We start from the raw sequence: 11,531 nt of genomic DNA on the forward strand, positions 1-11,531 counted from the left end.
CAAAACTCAGTTTAATGTTTTCCTGGTTGCAAGGATGATTAATGTTTCTTAAAATATTTTATAGCTGCTTTATGAATCAAACTGACAGAATGGCATGATTGACATACAAAATGAAAATGTCACCAAACATGAAACTTCAACTAAACAGTCATGAAACCTGTGCTGAATTACAAAAAGGGTATTTGTGAGAGTTTGGTGCTTTAACACATAGTTATGGAAGAACCTGAATAGGCAATAGGGGAAGTCAGATGCCTGTACAAGCAGGAATTTGTAACTTCAGGGCTTGTCCCCAGACATTAAAAAAAAACAGGCAAAGACCCTCTCCAATCTATGAAGTCAAAGTATGACATTCTCTAGAATCCACAGCAAAACATGCAGCTAGAAAAGCTTGTGTCGCTTCTGACACTTGGTACCAGACAGCTGGCAGACAGTTGTGTAAGAGCATGAGATCATCCTCTGAAACACCCAGCAGCAACTCACAAGATCATTTTAACATGATGCAGTACTGGACTGTGTTTCGAGAAACATTTTTCTAACTGTAAGGAAGCCACTGTGCAATGTTCTCTTGTTTGATAATGGCTGTATGGCTCAGAGCTCCTTTTTTCTAGATTTCTGGTGTTGATATGCTGAAAGAGCAGTAACTTGGCAGAAGCTAAAGTCATATTCTGTTAAATCTGCTCTGTAAGCAAGTCAAAACCATTCTTTGCAGCAGGACCTCTAATAAAGGCTGCCAGCTGTTAAATATGTGGATATCCTGGAGTTGATGTTGCAACCCTCTATGTCTGCTGCAGTGGAGGGAGTGCTGAATTTCCTTGCAATGGAAATTTCCTTTCCCTGCTCTAGTACTCATGTGGACTTTAACTGAAGCAGGGCATTTTTGGCTCAAAATACACCTGGGCTTTCCATGACTAGCAATCAGACCTTTTGTTTTTTAAAATTTATTAATAATATTGTTTATTTTAAAAAAAACAGTCTTGCCTGTGTCTCTGCCCTTACAAAGTACAGCTACTCTTTTGTTTATCCCTTCTTCCCCTTTGTTCCTCGTGGCTCACATTTCCCCTTACACTGGTGAATTGGTACATTCCTTCTGGGTTAAAACTTTGTCTTCATAGTGTGTTAATACTGCTGTACTTCATCTTGTGAAGTGTCAGCTGTGCATCACTGACCTCAGTTGTACAATGTTATGTTCATAAAAGTTTCTCCTATATATTATCTTACTAGGTAGATGTCTTCCTTCTATCATCTTGCTGAGTTGGTGGGTGTGCAGGGTCCACTCTCCTTCTACAGACTGCAGGAGTTTAGAAAAGCACTAGAACCAGTCATAGAATTCCTGCATGATGGGAGTTTTGGGCCAGATAGCCAAGTCCTGGGATGTTTCCCAAATAACTTGACAAAGATACAGGTCAGGTTAGTTCAGAGATGGTATTTAATGTCCAGAGCTGAGCATTAGGGAGAGAATCATTGGCATTACTGCTATAAAGAGAGGCAATTAGAGCTGTTAATGTAGCATATGCCATGTTTTTATTTCTGCTTGAGCTTAGTATGATATACAGTGGATTTCATGTTTTACCCACAATGTGGTTCACTTCTCTGCATTCAGATTTAGCAGCCTGACCAAGCCTCAAGGGGCAAGTAACCAGACCCACTAAACACAACCACCACTGGGGTTTTAACTTTCCTTTAATGACAAGACAATAGCCATGCAACAGGAGCACAGTACAGAACTGCAGTTCTGCATACTCAATACCAAAGAAGCATCTGTGCAGCTCAGTGGGGTTCGTTACAGTCATGTACATAAATTAGGGGTAGTTCCATTTATGCTCCTACACCAACTCTGATTTTCCAAAGAAATAATTAATTATTAATTAATTATTATTATTTAAATTAACACTATCTACACAGGGTTAATTGTCTTGCCAGAAAGGACGTTTTGTTTTCTTTTGCTTGATACCTTGTACACACCAAGGCTCACACTTGGAGACAGGCAAGCTCTGGAAAAGCTTTAGCTATCAGAATGGTACAGCTCTTTTTCTCTGGTGCAGCAGAGATATACCATCTTTTGAAGGAGTATCACTGAACTTTCTCTGGCATGGTTAAGGAAAGCCCTAATCTGGTGCATTATCACACACAGTCTTTCTTTAGAACTCCTATAGTTCCCAGAGCCCCTGCAAGCTTATGTTACATAATGTAAGATACACCAAGGTATCAGTACTTTCCAGTTACTATCAGCACCTTCACAGGTATTCACTGCAGCAATGCTGACTGCTGTAGCAGACCTATAAATCTGCCCAGTCTTTGTTCCCAGCTTATGTTTGTTTCTTCCACCTCAGTTCCATCACTCTCAAAATCGGTTCTATCTTCTTTTTGCTGAACATTCAAGTATTCTGTTGCTGTAGCCTTTCCAAAAGAAATTAGGTAAAATAATGTGTTTTGATGAGAAAAAATTGTTCTGGAAAGATAGTAAGTTTATTCATATAGCCACCATCTGTTCTTCTGCATTCCTGGAACTGAGTATAATTATGCACTGAAAAAAGGATTCTTAAAACTGGCTGCTTTAAATAGGCTCATTCTCATTTTCAGATGGCTTTTGTCTTTCTTTTTTCCACCAAGTTCTTCAAGAAGAATTCACCTAATTATAAGGAAAAAAATAGACACCAAAATGATTTGTAGGTATTTCAATAAAATAAAGCAGAAGAATACATTCTTATTTGACATGAGTGCTCTACTCTACAATACAATCAACACATTTTTTCACCAGTTATTTTATAGGAATTCAATTATATATAACAGCATTTCCAATACATACAGCAGAAATCTAAAAAACCCTCAAAACTATAACCCAATACACAATCCCTCCACTCCCAAAATCCTGATTTTCCTCCTGTCCAGTTTTATGAAATAGCTCTGTTGCTTTGTGCATTACAACAGGCAAAAGTGAATTGATTTAGTTAAATTTTAATTCCTGTTTCATAAAGTATCAGCAAGTTACAGTGAATCCAGCTATAAATCTTGTTTGAGCTGTCATTAAAACAGAGAGCAGCACAGTACCCCAGATGAGTTTTCTCTCTCCTTCCTTAGGAAAAAGCAGGATGTTGTACCTACACCACATATTCCATTAATATTAGCTGCTACTTCATACCCAGTGCTTTATCAGAAAAAAGCACTGCTGTAAGTGTCTCTAATTATTTTTAAAGCATTGTAAATAAATTATGCCTAAAGCAACAAAATTGCAACACAAACAACCTGGCACCTCGTTGAACCCAGAAGTATCCAAGAGACAGAATGTGAAGGAAAATTTGAAAATTTGGTACCCTTTATCCTGCCTCACCCATTAAGTATGGTACAGAATAGGTTTGGAAAAAAAAATTAGGTTAAGCAGCACTGCAATTGTACAAATACTAATTACTGTCATACTGATGTATTGGGATGACCCACAGAAAACAGTTTAAGTAATTTTTAAAATACAGATGATAACTATATGAGGTGTCCTTGAGCTAAGGTGAGCTTTGATGCACATTACATCACTGTTTTAGTTTTGTATAATAAAATGTTACATGCTAAATAACCCAATGCCTTTCAGTAATTTACCTGCTTTATAGGAAGAACGCACTAAAGGCCCGCTAGCAGTGTAATGGAATCCAAGATCATTTCCTACTTTTTCCCAGTACTTAAACTTCTCAGGAGTTATGTACTCTTCCACCTGGGGAAAGGAATTAATTTTGCTCAGGTGCTAATGCAAAGGAAATTGCTATAGCTAGCATACAGTGAAATGAAATACAGTTATATTACAAGTTAAAAATTTTTCACTCCAAAGCTTTCATCAGTGAAGTCACAAACTGCATTTTTGCTCTGCTTTCTACCAAACAAATGTATTTTATTTGTTTTATATATTTAGCTGAAAAGTTCAGAATTTAATCTCTAGTTGTTGCTTTATCATTTTCTTCATTCTGTTTTTGAATGGTCCTTTTGAGCAAACCTTTTTTTTTTTCTGTCCAAGTTAGTGAAAAACCACAATAGTCCTACAAATCTCTTCACTAACAGTTAATTCAGTGAAACACAGGAACAGAACAGAGAGTGAGTTTCTGGACAGATTGCAGAAGCAGAAAATGGTAAATATCCCAGCTGAAGAGGCACCATTAAGGGAGAGGCTGAAGAACAGCAAAAGGGCACTGGCTTGAGCAATTATGTTAGAGACATACACTGAAGCTCTTGTTTTCCAGAACCACGCCTCAGCTCCAGCTGTCTCCCTGGCTAACAGCAGGAACTAGCACTGGGAAGTCTGCAGAAGATACAAGGGGTTAGATGGCTGAGGTCATTTTTATTGAAGAGCCCCTAACAGATGATCATTGTCAGGCTAAACAAGGAAGGAAATTTTTCCCAACATCTGCAGTTAGAGTAAGGATGACTGTGCAAGGACCTTAACTCTGCCTCTAAATTAAAGGCACTTTTACCTTTAGGTGACGTTTTGTTGGTTGCATATACTGTCCTAGGGTCAAACAATCCACATCTGCTTCCCGCAATACTGTAAAAACAAAATTCCTCATTAGTGGCGGAAGGATCACAAGGAAAATCATGAATTTACCTCTCAAATTGAACCTGTAAGCTATAAGAAGACAAAATATTTCAGAAATTCAGTCTTTTTTAACCAAATTATTGTTTTTCAATGGAACTTGGAAAACAGTTCCTGCAGCAGCAAGCTGATAGGAATGATAGAGGCAAAGATGCTTAATTGTTTTCCAACACCAATTGTTTTCAAATTCATACCTGTGATTCTGGCATCTACTTCAACTTACACTTCATTGTGGAATATACTTGTTCGTCCGTCTCGCCTAGCCCCAGCATAATGGAGGTTTTGGAAATGACGCCGGGCTGGACCTCTTTAGCGTGTTTCAGCACTCGGACCGACTGCTCAAAGTTGGCTCGGGGGTCGCGGACCTTCCTTCGCACATTTCCAGCACAAGTGGGAAAAACACGTGGAAGGGCACAGAGAAGTTAGAGACGCCAGCACAGGCGCGTTCTGCCAATTTCTGCGAAGCGGCGGAGCAGAGCTTTCTGGGCCGCCCAGTCGGACACCGGCACCGGGCCCGGCTGGGGCGCCCCGCGCGGCGGCACCGACCGGACCCGGGCCCGCGCCGCGCGCGCCCCCTGCCGGCGGGCTCGGCGGCGCACGCGCGGGGCAGGCCGGGAACAGGAACGGGCGCGGCCCCGCTGCACGCCCAGCCCCGCTACACAGCCGGGCCCACAGCCCGGCCCCGCTACACCGCCGGGCCCGCAGCCCGGCCCCGCTACACAGCCGGGCCCACAGCCCGGCACCGCTACACAGCCGGCCCCACAGCCCGGCCCCACAGCCCGGCCCCGCTACACAGCCGGCCCCACAGCCCGGCCCCGCTACACAGCCGGGCCCACAGCCCGGCCCCGCTACACAGCCGGGCCCACAGCCCGGCCCCGCTACACAGCCGGGCCCACAGCCCGGCACTACAGCCTGGCACCGCTACACAGCCGGGCCCACAGCCCGGCCCCGCTACACAGCCGGGCCCACAGCCCGGCCCCGCTACACAGCCGGGCCCACAGCCCGGCACTACAGCCCGGCACCGCTACACAGCCGGGCCCACAGCCCGGCCCCGCTACACAGCCGGCCCCACAGCCCGGCCCCGCTACACAGCCGGGCCCACAGCCCGGCCCCACTGCATGCCCGGCTCGCAGCCCGGCCGCGCTCCGCGCCCGGCACACCCAGAGCCATTGCCCACCTCTGCAGTGCCGGCACCGTCTCCACGTTGTGGGCATACACATCCAGCCCCGACGAGGCGACTTTCTCCACTGCTTTAAGGTCACCTCGGAAATCGGGAGTTAGGCATTCCACCAGGATTTTTGGATTCCTGAAAACGAGAGACAAAAGGAACACAGGCGTTGTGGCATTTTGTGTCCCTGTTGCTAAGAAAACCCCATACCCCCATAACTGAAGACATGACACTCTAATAAGCAAAGCAAAGTTAATTCAGGATAATTCCAAACCAACAGGTTTCTGCAAACACAATATAACAAACTCGTATTAAGTTAACCTGCAACAAAGACACATTAAAAAATACAAACAGTGCATGCAAATGTTTGAGACTGTTGGAATTGCTTTTACATTTATTATTTGGCTTCTGCTGTATTTCAGCTCACATCAGTAAAACCAGGAATTTGTCTTGTTTAAGATCATAGCTCCAAAATAAAGAGGAGCTATAATTCTGCTACTGGAATAAGAAGACTGAGTCTAGAATCTAGTCTTGGTGTTCAGGAGCCTGATTTCAGGTCAAAAAGGCTGGTGGGGAAAACTGCAGGAACCCTTCAAGCCCAAAGATACACTGGATCAAGACTTAAATGAAGTTATACGAATGAATTCTGCAGGGAGGCAAGTGTGCTGTTGAATGGCATACAGGGCACCGATGTAGGGTGAAGGCAGCACAGCCAGGGAAAGCAGGAAGGTACAATCACAGACTTGGAAATGGCCACTGAGGCAAAATGAAAAGCAATTTGATCACTGCTGAATGAGAAACCAGACTCCTTTGGTCACATGGTGACAGAGTTACCTAACTCTGCTGTGTTTGAGCCCAAGCTTCAGGAATGAACATACCTCAAAAGAATGTATTAATTTCCTGGAAACCAGCTGTCTGCTCAAAGAAAGACTCCAGTGCTTAGCTTTAAATAAGCCTGGGATAAATTGGAAATGCATCCAAATTCAAAACAGTTTAGGGCCATTCTATGAGAAAGATAAAGAAAGAGAAAAAAAAAAAAGGGGCACAGACAGGCTAGAGGCAGACTTTTGTATTTGCATGGCCCCTGGAATAACCCAGCTGAAGGAGCTGTGACCCACACACAGTACCACATTCCGAAGTTTTAACAACCACAGTAATACATCAATGACACACCTTTCTTTCAGATGCCGGACTGTCTTTGCAAAGTGTTCCGCTCCACCATCAGGCATATCTAGAAGCATTGCAATTATTCAGTTAATCTTTCTGCTCAAGAAATGTATTTACTTACCAGGAAAATCAAAAAACCCATCCAATTCAAACCTTAAATGCAAAATAATAAAGCAGTCAAACCCCAGTCTTGTCTTGCCGCTTATGCCAAGGGCCTTACAAAAGATATCCTACCAAGCCTCTGCACAAAGTCTAACTGTGATTGTCTAGGGCAGAGCTCAGATTTACCGGTCTCTAGGTTCCCTGTCTCCCTGAGCACCGAATGGCTTTACCTATTTATGGTTCTGGTCTGAAAAACAGCTGTACAAAAATTGAGAAGTATATATTAGTGCTCTTTTAAGCACCTTTGAAGCCACTGGACTTTCCATCATACTGAACAGCTTTTACAATGGCTTTCCTCACCTATATGGTGAGGTCACCACAAGGGAGCTATTGCAAGGAAGCTACTTCCTACTTCCTTAGAAAAACACAACTTTCAGTTTTGTTACATATACTATATTCTAGGTTTAATGTTTAGAAGGAAGTTCTGTAATGGTATTGTATACATTTTTTTGAGTTTTTTCCAGTTGTATTTCATTCGATCGTATCGCCTTTCCAGAGTGTTTGTAAGTCTTTCTTTTCTGTTTTGCAAGATTTTGTTTCCCTTCCCGAAAGGAAATGAAAGGAAGGAAATGAAATTTCCTTTCGGGAAGGGAAATGAAATCTTGCGATTTCAATGAGGATTAATTGGTCAAGCTTTGGTCCAAGTCCCTGCACTCGATGGCATGCCATGCCTTTTGATGGCTTTCACTTTGGTAAAGATTTTTTTCAGTATCCTTTTTGCTATCCAAGTAATAGAACATGGTGTATATGCATGCATTCTGCTAAAAATTAGTTATAAAATATTTAGTGTCATAGTATTTATTGATGTTTATTAAGAGTGTAATTTCTGTTGTATTTCACCAGACACGGAGAAATACTGAGAATATGTAGGAACTGTGCAAAGTTTTAGCACTGTTGTCTCCTTTAACACAGCCCTCCTGGGCAGCTGTGCAGATGAATGTTCCTGGGGGCTGCGTGTAGCCACAGAACACCGGTGGGAGCTCAGGGTGGCACAAGGAGAGCCCAGGTAGGCACTGGTAGAGCTCAGGCAGGCACAGCAGAGCCCAGGCAGGCACAGCAGAGCCCAGGCAGGCACTGGTAGAGCTCAGGGTGGGTGGCACAGCAGAGCCCAGGCAGGCACAGCAGAGCCCAGGTACACACCGTCTCTGTCCACGGAGGTCAGCACCACGTAGTCCAAGCCCCACTCGGCGATAGCCTTGGCGGTGTTGTACGGCTCCTGCGGATCCAGCGGAGGGGGGTTCTTGGCAGTCTTTACTGAACAAAATCTGCAGCCTCTGGTGCACGTGTCACCCATCAGCTGGAACATGAAAGACATTCCTACCTTTACACAGTACATACCACTATAGCTCAGCTGGGAAACAGCTGCATAAACTACAGCAGATAAATCCTAACAGTAAGCAAAAAAAAACTTAGGCCAGTGCTTTACTCTATTGTAATAAACCCACTCCACTACAGTAAAGAGCCAAGAATAGAGTACAAACAGCTCAGACATTAAGAGAACACTTAGGAAATGGTTAATGACTTACCATAATAGTAGCTGTTGCTGTGGCATATTCCCCACCTCCCCAGCACTCTCCAATGTTAGGACAACGTGCTTCTTCACATACCTGGAGGTGAAAGGCTGTACTGTACCTGGATTTTTCCATATTATTTTTGAAAATAATTATTATATTATTGATGGATTTTAATAGTAGCCTACAAACAAAACATAGTTCCTTCTGTGATAAATGAGGTTAAAATTCCCTGCTGTTTTTAACAAGTCAGTAGAACAGATAGGAAGAGAACTGCTTCCTGATATCCATTACCTTTATGTTCTCTACTTCAAAACTCCAAAAAACTGCTCAGCCACATAACTGTCTTATTAATTAGCACAGACTATCATTAACATTAATATTTTAAATTTAAGAATTGATAACAAGTTCACAAAGTATGTGATTCATTAAAGCATAAAGAACTAAGAACTTAGTCTGAAAAAAAAAAAGAAAAAAAATCCCCCCCATGCATTCCCACTGCTTTTTACTATCTGGACAGTACAATTAATGAAATCTGCAGTTTCTTTTCATGAAAATCAAGTATGTAAGTCTGAAATGGTGTGTGTCTCCATTAAAAATAGTTACACATAGCATCTTCTAATCTCTGGTGATGTAAGTAATAAACACCAGTAGTTAAAATCACAGTAGGAAAAACACTAAATCTGTTGGATCTACCCTTATTCTTTAGGGGTAAAATTCACTGCTAGCAAAAAGGATCAGCACCGAGCTTGGTTTCAGCTCTGAAGATCATACAAGACATGATTTCTACCTGTCCTCCACAGAGAAAAATGCAAAATCTGCCTTACTTCTACAGGAGCCCTTGGTTGGTGCCAGACTTACCGTATGAAGATTTAAACTTCTCAAGGTATTCTTTAATTTATTGTAGTTCTTTCCCATGGGAATCTTTGTTTTCAGCCATGGAGGAAGATGCAGCCTGAATAACACCAAGCAAACACAAAGATTAATAAACCACTTAGACAGTAAGTTTTAGTCATAGATTTGTTTTCATTTGTTACAGATCCCAACAAGGAAAGGTCCCTTAAAAACTGATGCAACTCAGCAATTAACATCATTCATGGCCAGATCAGACTTCTCTTCCCTGTCCATCATCATTCCAACACTCAAGCATGGGAATTGTGGTCATTGAAATGTTTAAAACTGTTCACTGTTCCAGAGGATTGAACAGTGCCACACTGGAGACATTAATGGCAGCAGACATTGCACAGCTATCACAAAGTCTGATCACTCTATAACTGGAAATATGAAGGTTTAATCATTTTTTAACATAAGTCTTTGTTTTTTGTTATCTCTATCAGTAGTACTTTTTCAACACATTCACCTACTGATGCATATTTGTAATTTAATTACAGGCACTCGAGAACATACCACCACCTTTTTTTATGGATTTGAAGTTAATGACACTTGTCCTTTCTCGAATAATCCTTAAATTTGCAACACAGTAGGGTGAAAATTAATAAAGATACATAGCATACATTTTGTAGTTATTACTAAACATGCAAGATCATGCTGAGAAGCAACTACATTTGTTTAAAATCACTATTACCTTTCTCCTTTCTCACGCTTTAAATTGCCTTTATAGTCAGCCCATGTGCTCTTGTCTGACAGATCTCCAGAGACAAAGTCCTGTAAGTCTGGTCCATTTTGCAGGAACTCTTTTTTTTCCCCGGGTAAAGAACCTGATGTTCCATACTGGTTACACACATGGTTTCCTGACACCTAAAACAAGCAAAATTGTAATTTATTTAGTAACAAACTCGGTGGCATCCCTAAACAACAATTTGCCTTTTTGCTGGTTATCGCACGCTTTGTGTAAGCATTTTCCCAACGGCTTTTAAGTTAAATTTATAACCCTCTTTTTATCTTAAGCTACATGTAACAGACTTATCTATCATAACACCACACTAAGATGTGCAGTGTAACACACAATTCCCCTGTACTCAACAGTGGGGAGGCCACACCTCAAATCCAATGACCAGTTCTGGGCCCCTCACTGCAAGAAAAACTTTGAGGGGCTGGAGCGTGTCCAGAGAAGGGACACGGAGCTGGGGAAGGGTCTGGAGCCCCAGGCTTGTGGGGAGCAGCTGAGGGAGCTGGGGGTGCTCAGCCTGGAGAAAAGGAGGCTCAGGGTGAACTGACCGGTCTCTCCAATTCCTGAAAGGAGGCTGGAGCCAGGTGGGAATGGGCTTCTTCTCCCAGGCAACCAGCGACAGGGTGAGAGGAAATTGCCTTAAACTGCACCAGGGGCGGCTTAGTTTGGATATCGGGAGGAATTTCTTCCCAGAAAGGGTGACTGGATATCGGAATGGGCTGCCCAGGGAGGCGGTGGGGTCACTGTCGCTGGGGGTGTTTAAGGCAGGACTGGATGTGGCGCTCAGTGCCGTGGTGTGGTGACAAGGTGGTGCTGGGTCTCAGCTTGGACTCGATGACCGCAGAGGTGTTTCCAACCCAGCCGGTTCTGTGAATAAGGTTGTGTGGGATACTCCGGTGCTGCGGGGCCGCAGGAAGCGCCTTTGCCAGGCATCCCGGTAGTGCCGGGTGCTGTCCATGGGAGCGGGGCCGGGGCTCGGTGTCCTGGGGATGCGTGTGTCCGTGCGGGGCTGGGACGGTCCGTCCCGGGTCTGCCCGCGGCCACTCCGCGCTGCCCCGCACCGCCACAGACCCGCTCGGCACCGGCACCGCCGTGCGCCCCACAGCGTCTCCTCCTGCTCTGCTCTGCCGTGCCGTATAGCGGCCCCCACCCGCCCAGCCCGTTGTGCTGCCGGCGGCCTCCGGGGCACACGGCGAGACTCACCCGGGCCCGGCCCCGCGGCACCAGCAGCCCCCGGGCGGCGGCGGCCCCGCACCTGCCCTGCGGCAGCAGCAGCGACATGGCGGCGCCCAGCCCAATCGACGCACTCGGCCGCTCGGCTAC

The 11,531-nt window shown here is 44.2% G+C and overlaps 1 protein-coding gene across 1 annotated transcript; it reads right to left on the reverse strand.

Annotated features, from left to right (window-relative positions):
* Positions 1-1,408: 1,408 nt before the first annotated feature.
* On the reverse strand, positions 1,409-11,510 carry LIAS (lipoic acid synthetase). The gene is made up of 11 exons (XM_036383003.2): positions 11,412-11,510; positions 10,164-10,336; positions 9,440-9,533; positions 8,594-8,674; positions 8,208-8,364; positions 6,912-6,969; positions 5,748-5,876; positions 4,794-4,939; positions 4,452-4,522; positions 3,589-3,700; positions 1,409-2,629 (listed from the first exon to the last, which is right to left on the reverse strand). Exons 1-11 carry the CDS (start codon positions 11,487-11,489, stop codon positions 2,577-2,579), a joined length of 1,152 nt encoding a protein of 383 aa, XP_036238896.1. The 5' UTR covers positions 11,490-11,510; the 3' UTR covers positions 1,409-2,576.
* Between the last annotated feature and the right edge of the window lie 21 nt (positions 11,511-11,531).

This window comes from Molothrus ater, chromosome 4 (genome assembly GCF_012460135.2).
Source record: "Molothrus ater isolate BHLD 08-10-18 breed brown headed cowbird chromosome 4, BPBGC_Mater_1.1, whole genome shotgun sequence".
Taxonomy (NCBI): domain Eukaryota; kingdom Metazoa; phylum Chordata; class Aves; order Passeriformes; family Icteridae; genus Molothrus; species Molothrus ater.